Source organism: Geospiza fortis, unplaced genomic scaffold (genome assembly GCF_000277835.1).
Source record: "Geospiza fortis unplaced genomic scaffold, GeoFor_1.0 scaffold81, whole genome shotgun sequence".
Classification (NCBI taxonomy): Eukaryota; Metazoa; Chordata; class Aves; order Passeriformes; family Thraupidae; genus Geospiza; species Geospiza fortis.
This window is the reverse complement of record NW_005054318.1, coordinates 4,498,077-4,518,517: the sequence shown is the minus strand read 5'-3', so window position 1 is coordinate 4,518,517 and position 20,441 is coordinate 4,498,077. Positions and strand designations below refer to the sequence as shown.

General features: G+C 36.9%; 1 protein-coding gene and 1 long non-coding RNA gene across 2 annotated transcripts in view; one reads left to right on the top strand and one right to left on the bottom strand.

The window, feature by feature from the left end:
- LRATD1 (LRAT domain containing 1) overlaps nt 1–7,336 on the top strand; it is a 7,982-nt gene extending 646 nt beyond the window's left edge. The window contains exon 2 of the mRNA XM_031056446.1: nt 1–7,336. This exon is cut by the window's left edge and continues 1 nt beyond it. Coding sequence (XP_030912306.1) covers nt 1–543 — 543 coding nt within the window. The 3' untranslated portion in view covers nt 544–7,336.
- Nucleotides 1–19,482, bottom strand: part of LOC115947806 — a 39,538-nt gene extending 20,056 nt beyond the window's left edge. The window contains exon 1 of the long non-coding RNA XR_004081666.1: nt 19,462–19,482. This is a non-coding gene — a long non-coding RNA (uncharacterized LOC115947806). The remainder of the gene's footprint in view (nt 1–19,461) is intronic.
- Nucleotides 19,483–20,441: the final 959 nt, after the last annotated feature.

The following is a 20,441-nucleotide window of genomic DNA, read 5'->3' as shown; positions in this document are numbered from 1 at the left end:
GTCTACTCGGTGTCAGCCCTGCCAGCCCTCTGCAAGCCGGGGGACCTGCTGGAGCTGCTCTACCTTGGGCCGTCGGAGCACCCGCCGCCGCACTGGGCCGTGTACGTGGGCGGCGGGCAGATCATCCACCTGCACCAGGGGCAGATCCGCCAGGACAGCTTGTACGAGGCGGCCGCGGGCAACGTGGGCCGGGTGGTGAATAGCTGGTACCGCTTCCGCCCGCTGGTGGCGGAGCTGGTGGTGCAGAACGCCTGCGGGCACCTGGGCTTAAAAAGCGACGAGATCTGCTGGACTAACTCCGAGAGCTTCGCCGCTTGGTGCCGCTTCGGGAAACGGGAGTTCAAAGCCGGCGGGGAGCTGCAGGCGGCTGCTGGCACCCAGCACCAGCAGCAGTACTATCTCAAAATCCACTTGGCAGAGAACAAGGTGCATACGGTGAGGTTCCACAGCCTGGAGGATCTAATACGCGAGAAGCGCAGGATCGATGCCAGTGGCAAACTGAGGGTGATCAAGGACCTGGCTATAGTGGATGGGAAAGAATAGGGAGGAGCAGGAGTACGTGGCTATCTTCCTTCTGCCCTGCCCGGGGAGACCAGCCTGCCGTAGAGTCAGGAGGCTGCACCCTCCTTCCGTGGGACGCGACTGGAAGCAGGATCCATGGCAACATTCCAAAAAAAACCAGCATTCTTTACACCCATAGCCAGCCAGTATTTTGTTTGGCTTTTAATAGCATTAATGCTGAAAGAGAGAGGAAGAAAAGAGGGGGGAGGTGCAGGAAGGCTGTTCTCAGAGTATGTGGACAAAGTCTCTCCTGTCAATCGATGTTGACCATTCTAGCAACATGCCAATAAAATTTCAAATTGAAATTTCTTTTTAAATTTTTATTTCATGGCTTTAATCCATGATAAGTTTTAAGCATCTGGGACTGTGGATGTGGACGTAGCTAAATAAGATTTTAGCTAATATTTGCCTTGTGGCCAACCAAAAGCATCAGTCATACTTTTCTAACTGGGAGACAAAGGGGGTGTTGGGGTGGAGGGTAAATGCCTGTTTGTTTTGTTTCTCCACACTGCTGCTTCAGCCTGTAGCTGCAACCCAAATTTTGTCCCAACCAACTCTGGCAAGCTATTTACTAGGAAAAAATACTTTCAGATTTCTGCTTGAAATCTATCACATTTAAATATTTGCCTTTGCTTTCTCTTTGCAGCTCTCTGCTAAATATCATCATAATGCATGAGCTCTTTCCACCTCTTCCTTCCTCCCACCCTCCCTGCCTTTTTATTTTTAATAAAAAAAAAAAGTTGGTGAGCAGCTGTTTTCCTAAAACTAAATTCTGTGGTTAAAAGGAAGTGGTGTATTTTGGAGAACAGTATACTCAGAGATCCAGACACTAGGATTTCATGCTTGAGCTGTGGGTTTTGTACCACTGCTTCAATATCTGTTCATATACAGGTCAATAGAATCCTGCAAGAAACAATTTTGAATTCTGCATGTTGTCTTATTGGAACAGCAATTTATTGCATATTTACAATTCCACTTCAAGAAATAGATGTAATGTGGCCAAGTTCATCTTGCATTTCAAATTCCCAGCAACTAAAAATTCTGTTCAGTGTAAGTTTAGAAAGCCACAGCAGCATTTAAAAGATGCCTTTTAATGTGATGTGAGCAATGCCTTGTCTGTATTTCAGATCCTGTTCACTCATTGCTTAATTTTAAGTTTTGAAGTGAAAGATCAGAGAATTAAATATATTTTTAAAAAATCTAAACAAGTATACTGGGGCATTTCTTTTTATTATTCTGAGCTGCATATAACTTGTAATTTTGTCTTTGCATGTTTCAGTGCTGAAAAGAAAATGCATTTGGTTTTGTTCTCTCTTCCTACATCAGTGTCAGATGACAGAAGTAATAGCCCTCTTTTGTATATATATATGATACACTCCACCCCCTATCAATGTACTGTGTCCCAACTCTTTTTTTTTTCTTGTATTAAACAATGTCATAAGCAACCTTGTTGCAACAGTAATTTCATTTCTGCAAAGCATTTGCCTACTATAGCTGAAGATGCCAGGGTGGAGTGTACTTCATTATAATAAAAGTGTTAGCATAAATGTCTTTAAGAAAAAGCAAACAAAAACCTGTCTCCTCAAAACTGCACCTCTTTGGTGAAGGTCATCTAATTGGCTTTGTCCTTGCTAACACATGTGGCAAAATTATGTGGTAATAGGCAGTGTTACTTTTATCATTTCCCCTAAAGTACCTTGCTTAATACAATATAGGGTAAAAATGTGAATTGTAATTACTCTCAAATACTGTTGAAATAGCCTCAAACCACATCATACTTTTTAACAAATGTGTAATATTTTAGCTTTATGTAGGCAGTAGTGACTGTCTGATGATAACTTTTCCCATAACATGAACAGAATCTTCTACCTAGTGTTTGTGTATCTTATTGTTGTACATTAGATTGCCTAAATCCTCTGTTAGAACTGATTTCCCTGTACCACTTGGTGGGAGCACTGTGGGATTGCAGAAAGGCATTGGCTTTACAAGGCACTTTCAAAACATTAAAAACTGATAGAAGAAGGAAAGGTAGGCAATAACAATTAATTTGATTTTTCCCTTATAAAAATATGCATTAGAGACCTGAGGTTGCAAGAGGCAAAGAGAATTAAATGAAGAGGGAATAAGTACCAGAATGTTTATGAATGAACAAGAATAATGTAGAGTTATAGTGTTATTTTTGATTTCTGAAATGCTTTTTCTTCAATTTGCTGTTAGATTAATGGGATCAGACAGAGGTTCCTTGGAAGATCAGACTTTTATGTCCTCACTAGTGAGAATTAAAAACATACTAAATTTAAACTTTTCACTGTGCTTTGTGAATGCTCTTTCATTTTAAACCCCATTTTAATGGTGGATTTTTTTGCAATTATTTAGTAACCTGGTTCATAAACATGATGATTTTCCTTGTTTTACGCAGCTAGATGTAGAACGGTGTTTTGTAGTATATAAAAGAAATTATAGGAGCGACTGTATGCTTATTTATTCAAGCTCTGTGAGACACCTTTGGCATCACTCTGAATTTGTACAAATAAAGGTACAACAATGTAAGGCCTCAGTCCTTTGCATAAGGACTGGAGAAAATATACTGGAAATAGCAAGAGCTGGTATTGACCAAGGATATAGTATTGTCATGACTGTTCAAGTAGCAGTCTGTAATTAGCAACAAGGGTACCAATACAGGGGTTTTTTTGTTATTTTTCTTTAGCTAGACTTCAGTCCAGAGCTACTGGCAGCAATCTGGTCCTGATTCATAGCCCATTGAAGTTAATGGCTCTTGCTGACCAGTGAACTTTGCATCAGATTGTTAGGAGGTGGTTAAAATTTGTGGAGCTTGAGGAAGAGTGAGATTTAAGATGACACTTCAGAGACCAGAAGAGCCGCCTTTCTGAGATGGGAGACCATGGACACAGGCAGCACTGAAAAATATGGGAAGAAAACAGACAAGTTCTGAAACAAGCAGTGTTAACCTGAGATGGCAGTAGGGAATCTGTTAAAAAGACTGAATGAAAAGTGAATATAAAAAGTTGTTCAGTGCCTTGAAACAAGAATTGGAAGACAGGGAGCAGTCAGCTGCAGAAAGGCAATGATGCGAATGACTGACAGGTAAAAAATGTAATTGATTGTATTCATCATTCAGGATCAGTGGACCTGGCAGAGTTACCATTTCTATTTCCAGAATTAAAGATATTGAAAAATTGTATTTTATCTCTGGAATCTGTTTACATTCTTTGGTCTAGCTACCTAGGGTAAATATTTACATCTCATTCATTGCTATTGAAGTACTGACTTGTAATATGACAGCAATGTCAAGATGTTTTGCAGTCTTTCTTCCGTGTCACATTTCAAGCTTTCTGTTAGCTATTTGAGTAACAGTTCTATAGAATTTCTTTTGCTTAGATATGATTCTCTTCTCAAAATGCAATCTTTTGAATTGCTTTGAGACTTAACATTTTATTAAAAAATTCAATTCATGTCCTCTAGAAACATAGAGAGCCTTTGTGAAATGTTTTTCTGTCACGACCAGAATGTTTACTGCTTGTTGGTTGTGCATACTGGGAGAGGACTCTAAGGATGGGTAGCAAAATAGGTTTTGCTACTGTCAGATTTTGTCTCCATCCCCATCTTATATCACCAGAGGACTTTGTTTTCATTTTCTTAGGATTCTTTTTCTCCTTTCAAGTGTTATGGTTGTATAAAATTGAGAGGAAAAAAAAAAACAAACCAACAAACTCAACCTAAACCAAAACCCTCATAGCATGCTTTTTATGGGATATGCTATTGATCCGTGTAGAGGATTTCAGGTTAAAAGCAGGGTGCAACAAGACATGGCCTTTGGGGTGTGACAAGAAGTGGCCCTTGGTCTGTGCTAGTATGTGCACATTCTTAGTTCTCTTGCCTCATTTTGAGTGTCTTTCATATTCGGGTAAGTAATGTGCAAAACTGGCAGAGTTTATAGGCTCGTTTATGCAATGTGTTGAACGTCTGTAATTCCATCCGTGTTTGCTGGAGTTGAGGCAATGCTGCCTCACACAGAGCATCGTGTGGGATCAGGTGCCTCAGCCTACCAAGCTCCCCACCCTCTGTCTGCAGCTGCAGAGGATGTAGTGGTCTGGGGAAGCTACTGCTAATTTCAAGATTCAGTTATTTTCTGTGAAATATTTCTACTAGAGTAGTGTATGGACAGTATCCTGCCCATAATTATACTTGGATGTGGCAAAAACATTCTATGTGCTGCTGCTTATGGTGTGAAAACACTCTGCTTCCTGCTTTATAACCCAGGAGAAAGATAGAAGTCCCAGTGCCAAAGAAGTAAGCCTGAAATACTTAAGGAGGTATGATTGGGCTGCAATGCTGAGGGAGTTTCACTGCAGAATTAAGGTTTAAAGGATAACTTTACATGACTAGAGTGTGATCAAGTGCTGCTGTTAGAGTGTCAGTGTTTCCATGGCAAGTGTGGATTTTATTTTCTTGCCTTATTATTATGAAATATTTAACTTTTCTGTCCTATGAGTTCAAATTTAATATGTGAAGCTGCCCTACATTCATGGATCTTCTGACTCAATATTAGTTTGAGGTGTCAGAATTTTTTACAAGTTTATTGTCAAGAAAATTAATGCATACTGACTGGGAACAGATACTTTACTGAACTGCTAGTAAATCAAAAAGAGAGTAGTGTAGAAGTTAGGCTGAAAAAGGGAATGAGCTAAGAATCTTCTGTTACTGGGCATATCCACAGATTTTTTCCAGATTATATAGATATAATCTATACAGATATAAACTGCCAGTGCTGTATTTTTTCAAAGTGGTTGTGGCATTCTACATTCTCTCTTTTGAAAAATACTATTATCAGTCTAAATAATCCAAATCCTCAGTAAAGTTCTATTTTTTATATAGAAATTCCATTGAAGTTAACAGTTACTTTATTCATATTTGCCTTTGAGAAATAAGCAAATTTTTTTTTTTGTTAAAGGATTTATAATTGAGCAGCTAGTGATATGCACTTTCATTTCTTAATTTTAAGTGTTTTACATCAAGCACAAATGTATTTAACTTGAGATGTCCAGAGGAATGACAGAACTTCCATTAGCAGACTCCATGCAGATTAAGAATATAGTTGTTTGCAGGTTGGTTTTTTTTTCATATTTTAATTATGGAACCTTGGGGCATTTCTGATGCTACAGATGATGCATGTATGTAAAACTGTTTGCTGGATCAGGATTTTTAAAATAAAAGATCTCTCTCCTTCATGTGGCATTAACTTTGGACTGAAATCAAGGAGTAGGATTTAGCCAGGATCAAGACCTCAGCAACAACCTCCTATGGAATTTTATGGAAGGCTCATGTGTGTGATGTCTACCATAAGGGCCTTAATTACATTTTCTTACTTGTACATATAGTAATCATCTATGCAAATTGGCATTTTCCTAGGTAAAATGGGTTAATGCTTTTGAAACATCCCTTGGACTTCTCTCGTGTGTCTTTGTGGGTAGATGTGTTGGGCACAAATAAAAAAGCTGGAGTTTATTGCTGTACAGCCAATATCTCCAGCTATTTTGACAGGAACTCAGGTGGAATTTGGAACCAGTGTGGCTACGGCAGGAAAGGGTGGAAGAATTTGCAGTTAAACTTCAGGCTGTTCTAGGAGGATGCTCAGAGCTAAGCTTGAAATTCCATTCTTTCTTTTCCCCAAGGTGCAAGAGGGTGAGTGGCTGTGCACCCCTCACACATAAAACCATTCACACTTTGGAGATCCATGCCACTGCCTAGGCAAAATAGGGTGAGTAAAATATGCAGTGTCTCATCAGCCTTAAGAAGCAAACAATTTTTCACAGTTTAAACGCTATTTGGATACAGTGTGGCATTGGCAATCCATTTAGAAAAATCCCATTTTTAAGCTGATAAACTAAGCAACATAATGTTTGTAAATGGGAAACCTCAATAAGCCTTCTTTGTTAATCTCTATACAGCAGAGGTAAGAGCTTGTTCCCAGTTTATGTAAATAAAAGAGTAACCCTGATTCAAGAAAATTATCATGGAGTAGAATTTGGAAATAAATTAAACAATCCAACTCCAGTTTTAGTTCTGATGTGACACCATCACTACTGCAGGTGAATAAATAGCAAATACCTAACAGTGTGAATAAATACCAACTTCTGTATTGTGACACTTCTTCACAGCTGAGTATTTTATGCCACAGAAGGAATATTCCTTGTATGTTATTCAATATGAGTAAACATACCACAATCTGGTCTTAAAACAGATCTTTTCTTCCATATGTTCCTATTGTTCCATATGCCCTTTCAGTCAGCTGAAAGCAATATAAAAACTAAGACTGAAAAATATACTAATTGATTGTAAATATTTAGGCAAGAATTTATATGCATATTGACATATAACTAATAGATGTACTTGTATATACATACAGATTTGCATACCGTGTGTTATGCATACACACACAAGTCTTGACTATTTTGTTAGTATTGGTAACAAATGTCAGTCATTTCAGTATGTATATTATCTATGTAACAGATGGGTACCCAAGACTTTGCTGACAGGATTTTAGCACTGTTCAAATATTTGTTCTTCAGGATATGCCATGGTCTTCTGACATCAAGAGAAGTGAGTTAAATATGTGGGGTTTGACATATTGCTACTTACTGGAGGAAAACTATCAAGAAACACTACACTTGGCAATAATGAAGTACGCTTTTAGAACGAACTATGCTGCTACTGACTTGTGTATTTATAAATAAAAGAATGATCCAATGAAGAATCCATCTATCTTTCTCTTTGGCATCTTTAAATGGATAGTGCCACAAGGGTTTTTTTTTCATAATATGAATGTGCTTCCACTCAGTTCAGTATTTTGGAATCATATCACTGAAATTAGTAGTGTTGTTCAGACATACTCAACCATTGTTGTGTAGTTGTTCTAAAGTAAAGAAGTGGCAGCATTGATATTTCTTTATTTTTCTCATCTTTCTTTGAATTGGTAAGTTTATTTCAAAGGCTACAAGATGTCACTTTGAAAAGCACTTACTACAGATTGGACACTCTCCATTGAATTCATTAGTGATTTTTCACCAGAGTTATTTGAACTACGGTTAGGCTTATACTAACTTCTTTTAGAAACGTTAGTTAATGGATAGAGGATGATAGGATTTTACCTATCCAAAATTCTTTGTCCTCATCAAACCACCTGAGGTGATAGGAGGCCCTTTTCCATGTACAAGCCCATGACTAGAAATCACTGGCTATTGGAACAGAATGCTTGCCAAGAGACTTCTGTCATTTCCAGAGTCTCTGGGAAGTAAGAGAATTTACTCATCTATTGAGCTGAAGCCCTTTAATAAAAAATATTTTATTGAAATAAATAAGTAAATATATTGCTATTAAAGCTCAATCCAGTCTAACAGATAATGGACCACCATAACATTGCTGGTAATTTAAACATTGGACAGAGCATCATCAGCAGCTTCTTTAAAGAAATTTAGATTGCATGTTAAGGTATGCCATCACTGACAGAAGTACCTTAGATGAATGCAAGGACCTATTTATGTTTATCAGAGACTGTATGATACAACTGTTAATATGACAGAACTAAATACTTTAGCTTTGGATTCAGACCTCATTACATGATATGTCAGCCTACCTGCCAGGCTTTCTGGATTAGTATTTCCAGCCTGTCCTGACTTCATACCATTGATTCTTCAGTTAGGGGTAATAAAAGGTCATTAATAGTGAAAAGTTCATTTTAATTGACCAGTCGACTCATTTTAATTATGGCAATATGAAAGAGTGTCAGGTGCTAGACCCCTACACAAAGGGTTAGTTAATATGCAGATTCATCCTGGCAGTAAATACTGCCTGGATCCCATTAGCTCTAGCTAAGGGCTGTAGAAGAGTTTCCTACTTTATCTCTCAAGCTGAAGAAATAGTGAAAAAAAGACTGGTAGAAAAAAAAGGCTCTGAGAAGAAAAGTCATATTCAGCAGAAATCTTGGGCTGTTCTTAATGCTTGTGCTTTGTGTACAGATGGAAACAAGCAGATAAAACTTCTCTGAGTTAGAAGCACCAATTATAGAAATGATACCCTTTAAATTTTGCCATGCTAGAAGCTTGCATACGTACACTGAATAAAGAGGATAATCTTTTGCTTTTCCATTTCACAGCATGCTAGTAACTTTTTGTAATCTGTAGAAACCCAAAGTTCACTGTCTGCTGATAAGGTACCCCAAGAGCAACAGAAATGTCAAATTTTGCATACTGCAAGAGTTCTCAGTACAGAAAACTGATCTTCGGTTTCATTCTCCTGAAAGCCTTAATCTCATACATACCTTTGACCTTTTAATGACTTTCCTAAGAATAATGTCCAAGATAACGAGAAAGGAAATAATGTAGGAACAAAAAATGTCAGAGAAATAAGTTGTTTCATGTTCATATGTGGACTGTCACATATTTATTTTTTTCCTTGAGATAGAAATAAGATTCCTGTTGATATTTAGGGAACTGTTTGGTTAGCAGCCTTCACAGACTTAAAAAAAATCAGGTGTGCTTTACTGAAACAAAAAATGCTAAGGAAAAGGAATACAGACCTTTTCAAGTGTAAAAGAGTTGCTATATTGACAGGAAGACTCAATTCATGTTCTTTAACTATTCCGATCCTTAAATGAACTAGCTCCAAACTGAATAGCTCAAAACATGAAAGAGTTGTTAATTAGTTTTGTTCACAGTGCTCTGTTTTACAAATATGATTAGTCATTTGTGGTACCTCAACTTCTCAGTATTTCACTGAAGACCTGTCAGACTGGTTATGTTTTCCAAATATTATCAAACTTCTGTCTCCTGAAAATAAAGCAGACTCCAGTTAGAAGCTGAAGACAGATTATGTGGAGCTTGGAAAATATTACTCACATATTTTAAAAATATTTCATTATTGTAAAATAAATCTTACAAAACATAGAATTCAATATTCTATCCTACTGAATATTAAATATATTAGGATTTTTAAACATACAAGTTATCATAGTGTACTACATGTAAAAAAAAGGTAACTGCTAAGCAGTTTATCTTAAAAATGAACTCTCTGTATATTGAATGAAAATGTAAAGGTTGAAAATGTATTCTTTAAATCTGATTTATGAACTAATCTACCCCTTCTGGGTGAGGTTTCCATTATCATATAAATAAATGTGTCTATGTAGATCAATGCTTGTGGAATCTCTGGTTGGTTTTTTTTGGTGTTTTTTTTTTTTTTGTTTTTTTTTTGTACTTTAGCAGAAGAATGGCTGTGTGTGATCACAGCTAACCCCTACAAGGATACTGGCATCTCTATTATCTGTACATTGAGTGTGATCATTAACTGCTAGCCAGGAAGACAGCAGTAGAAAAATCAATACAACTTTGGTCAGAGGAAAAATAAGCCAGGAGTGATAGTTGTGGGAACGATCCTTCTACAAACGACATTTTGTCCAATGTCTGAGTGGGGGAAACGCATCACTATGCAAATGCAACAGAGAGTGGAGATAAAAATCAATTCTAAGACTTACCAGACATAAAAAATAGTGTTGGAAATGGCACAGTGGAACATATAATGGCCCTTCCACCAGGAATAGCATATGAAACTGACAAATGATCAGCAATGGAATGATATTTAAAAATGTCCTTGTCATTCCCATGGTGTCAGTGTCACCAGGTGATGTAAATATAAAACATGCAATACAGCCAATCAACCTAGCTCTCATCTGGTTGCTGAGAAGCAGCCCATGTTCTCTTAGACCTTGGTGAAATGCAAAATGTTGCCACATAAAGATCTGATTCACCTGATTTCAGTTATCAATATTGATTTAGGCTTTTTCGGTAGGTAATGGGAATGGGATGTCCCAGCTGTGTCATTCTCTGAAGATGCCTGGATCTCCAATGGGTTCAGGGAATGTTTAACATAGCTACGAGTTTAGTTTAGCATAGCTATAATCTTAGTCTACATATTGTAGTGAAGTGTGATAAAAACACACTGAAAGGCTCTGATTTCCCCTCCTCCTCCAGTTTTTCTCATAGAAGTTGTACATAGAGCCTAGGTTACTCATCTGGACCATGCTCTGAGGACAACTCATCCTACATCAACACGTATGTAATAAAATCACACACTGCAAATGCCTTTCTCTCTCCCTGTTCAATGTTTACACAACTGAGATTAACTTCTGGAGTAGCTCTCAAAGATGAGAGCAACTGAGAAAAAAAATGTCCTGAAATTACACGCTTTCTTCTCCGCCAAACTAACAAATCTTTGTCTACTGAGTTGGAGAATGGTGTGTCATCCCAAAACAATGGCAGTCTGAAATAGATTATAAATAATAGATAAGCCCTGTTATTAAATAAACATTAAATTACACAGAAATTATGTTGGAGCTATAAACAACATACAAATAAAAAAATTAAGAATTTTAAAATATCTGCTGAATCATTTGCCCAATTCTAATCACATAGAGAGACAGGAAAACCTGCTGCCCTCTAGTAAGTTTACAGAACTCAGTCAATTATTTTAAGGATTTCCCAGGAACTGATTGCCGGAGCATCTGGACATCTTACAATAAATTAAAAGCAAATATTAATTACACAACTATCCATTCAGATGGCTCAATGCACTTTAGCTGCCATTTATTTGTCTCACAAAGGACCAACATACTGACACGTTAGTTAATTGAATGCTTGATTGAACAAGTAAACCTTACACTATACTACAGCCTGCCAAATTTAAATTCTGGTGGCCTGCCAGAGGAATAGTTTTTCACTGTGAGAATCCAGCACTGATTTCTTAGAAAATGTTAATCTGATGGTTCGTTCTACAAGATTATAACTTTTCTGCGGTGATACAATGTGACAGCTGTTCTAGTGTATATAATGTAATGATATGAGAGATGATTTCCATAACACTTTAAGTTTTAAATATGGTTAATGAAATCTTCAAGCATTTTTAAGAAAAAATTATCAGCACATATTTACAAGCTCCTGTTTTATGCTAATTACAGCAGATTCTGTTAAAAAAAACCAAAACAACATACATTCTGTGTTTGCTGAGAACTCTCAGGTGCTTATTGGCATTGGTTTTGCCTTAATCTCAGGTAGCATACATGGAGACAGACAGAGAAGATATGGATAAATAATGCAGATTACATTTGAAAGGATGCTTTGTGCTGAGAAAAAGAAGCTCGCAGTCTTCTAGAATATCAGCTAGGTAACCTTACTAGTAAAGACTGTATTATGCTCTGTATTCCTATAGATACAGGATGTCCAGTCAGATGTTCACTTGTCTTCATCAAAACTTGGTTAGATAGTGTTAGTGATAGTCAGTACAGCAAGGAGACAGCAGATTGCTTTCAGGAGACTGAAGTGTAAGAAATTAATGTGACCACTTGTGATTAAGTTAGTATGCTTTAAGATTAATATCTTACATTAGCTTTTACTCAAAACAATGACAAAAAAATTGATTGACATTTTACCAGAGCTCTGAGAAATCTCAGATTCTAAAACTGAGGTCCTAATGTTGAGCTAATGTAAGCTGAAGAAAGGAGAAATTAAGACAGAATTAAAGGCGGGCAAAAGACTCAAGTTTCATACCCTTAATTCCTCAAGTGATTAATTGCTGTATTTGGCTCATATGCTCAATAATTTATTCATTAACCAGATTCTTGTTTAGTCATTTGCAAGCGGAGGAAGCAGTTTGCTCCTCTGTAGCATATAGTGTAGTTCACTTTTTTACATCATGTGTAAAGTTTCATTTAAAAGAATTCATGCAACTCCTACAATCTCCTCTGCTTTATTCCTGTGACATGTAGATTATTGGAGATGTCTGTAGCTCATGAGGGTATGGTGGCACAAAGAGTAGATGTTCTGTGAAATCCATTTATGTATAGAAAAAAGACTAATTTTTTTGAGGATTGGACAAGGTTATTCAAGTGATTCCACTCTTATCGTTCAAAATCAGCTCACTAGCTGGGGACTTGTCATAGAAAAGTGCTGTATGAAGTCCATCTTTCAGGGTTTGAAACTGCCAGTTTCTATTAGATGCAACGTCAGATTCATTTCCCCGTTTGTGTCTAGTACTTTAAACTAATTGCCTTCCTGTCCTCAAACTTCAAAGTTACAGTAGCTGTTGCTTTTCTTCAAAGGAAAGATAGTCTTATATGTTTTGATGGCAATGCCATTTCCCATTCTGTCAATGCAAATCTCTTTGACAAGACTGGTGACCTGCGGGTGAGTGCTCAGGCAGCAGGTGGTAAACCATTTGTCCTCCTTGTCATGTTCTTAGATCAGCACATTCCACTCACAGAAGTGGAGAGAAAGGCCACAAGCTTTCAAAGACAGTCTTACTTTGTAAAATCACAGAAACAGTCACATCTTTGTCTTTTCTAAAGCAGAAAAGCTGTTATTTCTCAGGTACCTTGTTGTTGGTTTGACAGTCCCTTATAATATAGCCAATTCCTCATAATATATAATTATCACATATAATACATGTATTTTATTCTATATAATGCTTGATATGCTTGAATTCCTGTCTTTCCCCACTGTCATGCAGCTTTGAATCTGATGAAAATGCAATTAAAAATGGTTTTTTGCTATAACTTGATAACTGCAATTTTGAGCTAGGCCTGAATGGTTACAGAAATAATTCTGATGTGGACAGTATTTCCTGTGCTCTTTTGTCCATCAGCATTCCAACTTACCTCACCTGTACAGTCACCCACCCCTGGTATAGTGTGAGGGATGATATCCCAAATGCAAAATTTTTGTCCCTGTGTCCTAGGGCATCGCAGAAAATTCAGTAGCATTAAAAAAAGGATTATTTTCTTGCGTTCAGTTATAACATCATCCTTGGAAGCAAACATCCTATATCCCTGGACCTTTTCCCAGTGCTGTTCAATACATATAATTAAGGTGCAATTGAATGCAATACATGGACATCATCTGGAGCTGTAATCAGAACCCAGGCCTGCCTGTAGAAGCTGGAAGAGTTCAAGCCAAAGCCCATCAAAGTCGATAGACCCTCTTTCATCTGTTTCAAAAGGTTTTGAATGAGGGCCAGACTTGCTTCTGAAGCTCTCTCTAGACTCAATTTGTTCATGGCTATAGTCTGCCTGTAGTTGCCATGGCACAGAACATGAAACTACTTAAAATGAGGAAGATATTGAAGTGCTAATGCTGCACAGTTCAAAGTATCAAAGGTGAATTTAAGTAATAAAAAATTCTAGCTACCTCTCTGCAAGTTCTTTTCTTCACCTCCTGATTTCTCTGTATTGAATTTTAGTTCATAGCTAACCGATGCAAGACAATGACAGGAAGCATTTTTATATCCTTACTTCACTGCTCAACTGTACTTTCTTCAAGTTTTTTGTGATGGTATATGCTCTGATAGATCAGATGCCATAAATCACTTTATCAAATCCCATCAAGTAGTGACATTTCCTATCTAAAAAGAAAGATGAATAAAGGATACCCAGATTAAAAACTGATATGCAGAAATCTTAAATGCTCCCTGCATGAATTTCAGAGTTGACTGAAAATTATCAAATGAAAATAGCTGCCTGAGAAATTCCAACACCACTCCATAGTCCCTACTTCAGTTATTCCTCAAGAAGGATAGGAAAATAATCAGAGATTGAAACTGAAATATCATTTACACTAATAAAATTTATACCAGGTCTTTATTCACAGGCTTGAACTTCACTTTTTTTCATTTACTGGAAAAATGTACAAATATCTTTCTACATTTGATACAAAAAGTGAAAATATCAATTCCTGGAAAAATGTAGTAGTTAGCATTTGGGTTATTAGATTTAACTAGTCATTCATTCATTCATTCATTCACTCATTATGAGTACACTTCAGAGTAAGATTTGAAAATGCATATAGAAACCCAAATACTTCAGAAATCCTCATTACTTTTATGAAAACACTTTTTCAGTTGTAATATAATTAGCTTTATTTCCAGCTTGCATTTGAAGATTAGAACATTTTAACGGGTAACGAAAATAAATATCTTTTCTCATACATTTAGATATTGCATGAAACTTCTGCTGATCAAATTATCTTTTCATAACTTCTCCTGAAAATATGATTATTTCTTGATCTGGAAAAATAATGGTGGTTGGTTCATTCTGGTCATGGTATCAAAAACTAAACTATGTAAATATTCACACATGATCTTCATGTATCTTTTATTCCATCAGACATAAGCATCAACCAATGACTTAGTAAAATCTATTTGGATTTTGGGGCATGTTATACTTTTTTATGCCTCACAACAGTAATTTGCATTACATTTACATCCAAAAAAAAAAAAGGACAAACATCTGCTGTAGTAATGCTAGTTCCTGGACTCTTCATAAACAAGTAGAAGTACTTTTAAAAAAATTATTTGTTAAGTTGCCTATTGCCATCCAGTTTAACATACAGCAGTGTACATCACAGTGCCTGCTTGAGATTCTGAAGCAGCCATACCGTCTGCTCTTTGATTCAGCAGAAAACATGAGGGCAGACTACATTTTGGGATTTATTGTAAGTCCTCGCCCAATAGTTCTCTTCAGAGGTCTGCATAATCCACTTGGTCAGCTCACTCGGTTTCTCAGGCTCTAAAATGCTGCAGATGTCAGCTCTGCAGTCAGCCTTACAATACATGATTCAGAATGACTTGCATCAAGATATTGCTCCATTGTGGAACATCACATTAGAGCTGAATTTTTACTTCCATACATCTGCATTCAAGTTCTTATTATTAGGAACCATAGTATTTCTCTACTGGAGGAAAGAAGAAGGCAGGAGGGAGAGGAGTGAGGAGCAGAGTAGCTGTAACTTTTATACTACACAATCCTGAAGTTTTCTTGGTAGAATTGGTGGAATAACAATATCAGTTCTAATGAAGAGATCAAAATTACTGAAGTAATTAATTGAAACTTCATGGAGCTTTTGGGACCAGATAACATAAGTGGAATGGCCATTAGACATTGTTTCCTACCAACACCTATTTTTTCATGTGATACGTGAGTCTCTCATTGGAGACTCACTTTCGCCTATTAAGTTTGCCAAGGTTGCTTGTTTTCTCCTTCTCTGTATGCAGGTGTATGATTCCTTATCTTTAAGTTCTAGAAGACTCTAGAAGGGGAAAAACCTCAACCAAACAAAAAAAAAGGGTTGGCTGTAAAAATAACCCTCACTTTGTCTTGACCCATGGGTAGATTTTTCCAATGCTGCCTTAGCATACTGAAGTACTGATATCAACAGCAAATGAAAAAATAACCCAAACCAAGCCCTCCTCCCCACCTTCCCCACCCCACCCTGACATCCATTTTTTATTCCCAAGGTCTACAGATTTTCCTGTAGTCCAATAGATCAGAGAGTCATCTAGTGGACAAACGAAGGAATTTTTAATAAATTTACTACTCTGGAGGTCTTGCCTGTCCTCATCTCTTGTAGGCTACCTCAGACACTAACAGCAGATGAGAATCAGGCAGCAGTGAGTGAAGTGGTTGTTGGAGAAAATAAAAAGGGAAACTAAATCCTGTCCTCTGCTGAAGAAATAAAACTGCACTCTCTCGGGGTTGTTTTAAAGTAAATGTCAGCTGAAAATTTGAGCATGACTATATCAGCCACTGTAGAGTACTGAGAATTATAGTCTTAGCTTGACCATAGCAATTATTCATTATTTGTTGACACCAATGGCTTAATATAAATTGTATATATCCATGTAACCAAAAGGTAGAAAGTCTTAGGAATTTATCTTTTCAGTTTCCCTCTGAAACTGTAGGTACACAATGCAAATCAACAAATAAGCACTAGGCACTTCCCTAGGTCATTCGTTTTTATGCTTTGTCCAAACTGGGCTTCGTCTTCCTTTGATCAATGAACTTTTAAGTCTGTAAATTGAGTTTAAAATTTCAAACCTTAAAAGCCAAATATGATATTATTTACATTTAATTTTGAAAGCATTCTTTTCTTGCTAGATTAATCTGTGTGCTTTTCTAACTTACTAAAGCATCTTTTTACAGTGACCAATGCCAGAGGTTTTAAAAGAATATGCAGATATTTATCTTTTTCTCTTCCAATTAAAAAAAAAGGTACAATATCCTCTCCACAACATTCATTGCAATTGATTATAATTCCAAACACTCTGGAGAACTTACAAACACCCATTTCCTCATTGTTTTCTATCCAATTCCTGTCTCAGCATTTACCATTTTTTTAAAATCATTCCTCCATTTCTCATGTAAAATCAATTCTTGTTCTATGATACAAGAATTTCCCAATCTACTTTCAATATGTTACTAATGATTTTCTATCCTTTTTTGTTTCACAATGTTAAGGAAGGGAAACACTGTGGTTTTATTATGAGTTTTTCTAGGCTTAATTTTTATGACTGTTTTCTGAGTCCTTCCATTTAGTAAAACTCCCCTTGTGCCTTCAATATACCTCATACAAGGCTCCAAATATTCCTTGCTTATTTGGGACACAGGTTTGTAGAAAGACATTGTAAATCTCCCTGTATACTCTATGATATTTTTCATATCACTTAATATCTCCCTTGGTTCAAAAGCATTTTTGCTTCCTTAAAGCAAATTCTTAATAACTCTTAAATTTTTAAGATAATTATTAAGACTCCTACCAGGTTTTACTTTTCTCCTATAGATTATAAAGACTTTTGGCGGGATTTCCACAGTATCTGACACCAATTTAGGGTCAGCAAAAAAAGGATAAATTAAGTGTTTTGGAGAGGTATCTTACACACTTACTCTAACCAAATTATTTCTTTTTCCTCAGAGTCTATCTGCTACATCATGTTGTAAAACTCAAAAATTTAGTAAAATACAGATGACTTTCCAAATTGTTTAGATAAAGATTTTTTTCCTCCCACAGCAAAATATTTTGAAGTTCCATTTTCAGAGGAAAGCAGTAAATGACTTGCAAGTTTGCAGGTTTTCAATTATTAAATATTTAAATAAGCTGTTTGGCCACAATCCCAAATAGCTGCAATAAATCAGTGTTACGTAACAATTAAAATAGTAAAAATTCATAAATGAGTGCAGCAAATTTGCCACATTAAATTTGAATAATTTTCTGTATCAGCTATGTAACACTCTACCAGATCTACTGCAAAACCACATGAAATGTCCGGTTTTCTATTTGCAAAACATTACATACAGTATTTTATTATCTGCTGTTTCTTCTGATCTAGGCTGGTCTTCTACAGGTTCATTAAAGCAAATGAGTTTTATTTTCTTCTTTCAATACTCAGTGCCAGATACATATGTGGATTATCCCATGGTGTTCTGAGGGAATGGGCTGGCTGTGAGAATAACACAGCCTAAGTTTTGAACTATCATTAAACAGGTTTGCTGAGAAAAATGGAGCAAAGGTGCTGCTTTACTGCTCACTAACTATAGCAAATGGTACTGACTGGCACAATGGGGCATTCAGTGTGTTGCCAAAGCAGGAAAAGCACAACCTTGGCCAGTTCTGCTCATGTGAGCTTACAAACCACACAACTCCCCCCTTCCAGTGCTGGTAAAGGAGTCACATACAGTGACTTTTTTGTTCTTTTCTACTTTTTCTGTTATTTTGTCCTTGCTTTTCTGTTGATAATCCATAGGGTCACCTCTCCAGACACCCGTTCAGGATCTACAGCAATTCCACCAACCACAAATAGACACACAGCTGTAATTAAATTCAACTTTCTTTGTCAGACAAGGCTAGAGATGTGATGCCAAATAAAGAGATGATAAGATCCCTTGCTTGGTGAGAAGTGGCCAAGCCCATATTAGAAGTATATAATGACTTTTTCATTACACTCATGGACCGCCAGAAAGCTACAGGCTCTCCACCCCAGCAGATTTCTGGGGTTCTTAGGCTCCAAACACATGGGGAAAATCTTACATACATTCCAGAGATAACATTCCACATTTTTTCCCAGCAAAAACCTTAACAAATAGCACATTATGGTCTTTAAGTACCACACTGATAAAACTTTTCATTCAATTTAACCTTCGAAACATCCTCCCTGTCTCTCCCCCAGATATAATTTGTGAGTCCAGCAGGGAATATCATTATTGAACAATGAATGTTTCTCAGAAAAAGGACAACATAGTGAGCTTGGAGAATAAGCAGCTTTTGAGTTTTCTCTCTCTAAAGCCCTCTTGTAAATTTACTTGAACTCTGATCAGAAAAAGACAGCTGCATTCAAGAGGAGTAAGACCATATGAGTCACAAGGAGCATTAATTCCCTGAAAGAAATGAGACAGAAAGCAGTTCTTTTACTCTGTCATTGATAGGAGTTCAAAATGGTGGTGCTGGCAAGCATAACTGCTTGCTAAAAAACTTCAGGGGAGAATAATCTAGTCGTGCCTCAGACATGGAAACATTAACATTTCTGAAGAAGTATCACTGTGTGATTTCAGCCTAAAAATTATTTCAAGGAGAGTGCTAGTGTCAAACAGCTGGTATGAATAGACAAGTGTCTCACAACTGTTTCTAAAGCCTGCTCTTTTTTATTCTTTTTCCTCTTCTTCTGGATTCTTAGGGAAATATATTCTTTGTGCTCATTTATAGCATCTAGCATGTAATTATCACTAAACTGACTGGCAATTGAATCAGGCTGTCTTAAGCACTCATGAAAACTGTTAAATAAATAAATAAAAACAGTCTTCTAAGGAACAGATTGGCAGCACAAGAATAATGAGAAATTCACTCATTAGGGAGGTAAATAGAAGTAGGATTTAATTTTACAAGGATTTTTTGTGATCAGCATTATCCACAATTACATTGTAAGCTTTTTTAGAAGTTGTAATGGCAGCACTAATGGCTGCAGAACTGAAAGAGCTCAGGCCACAACGCACAAAAGCTGGTAACTTACCTTTATGCTTTAGTGGGAGTGATGCTGTCAGAGGTAGTGGCTAAAAAGCCATTAGGAGAGTATGTGAGCTGCTCTACACACAGGCTGAACATCACTGAAAAGTGACACTCCCGTCTCCAGTCATTGAATCTGGTGTAGGTAAAATGTTTCCCTGTCAGCAGAGGAATCAGCTTGTGTTTGCACTGAAGTTAAAGAATGTGCCAGTCTGTAGAAATTTGTAATGTTCAACAATGACTTTCTTTATACTTTGTTCATCCAGCTGTGCTCAGAGAACTGCCCATTTTGGGAGTTACACAGTTCTTGTTTTTCCAGGGAAGTGTCAACCTTGATCTGCTGCCAGAATACTTAGAGGGCTGAACAGCTCAGAAAGGGAGAGGTTTATAGAGATAGCTCTAAGTCATGAAGTAAGAATTAGGCAGAAACATTATTCAGTGCAGGATTTTAATATCTGGTCTATGAAGATATTAAATATCAGTTGTAGACTGTGAAGAAGATGGAAAATCTAGGTCTTCTGTAAATCCATATGGGATCAGTAAGACAACAATGACTTTAAAATTATTATTGTAACTATTTTCCTCATCAACCCTCCCAGTCTGATGTGAGAAGGCAGACTGATGGGTGAGAGTCACAAACATCTGGACCTGTGGGAAGTAGCTCATGTTGCCACTACCATTGGCCACTACCATTGGCCACTACCATTCCCAGTCGGGGAGAGATCCACGACTTTTAGAGAGCTGAGTCTTCATCTTGATTGCAGAGAGGGTTTCTGCATCTCACATGACAATAATTTAACAGATATGTCTCAGTTTAAACCCTCCTAGAATTTGAAATAGCCTTGGTAGCCCAGCGGGGAATCATATCTTAGTGTTTTTCTTCCAGACTTGAATTATATCTGCAGAATTTAAAGAGAAAACAATTACATGGAGAGTTATGTGTCTGATCAGCCATTCATGTTAGTGTCGGGCTAGAGACTGGTGATT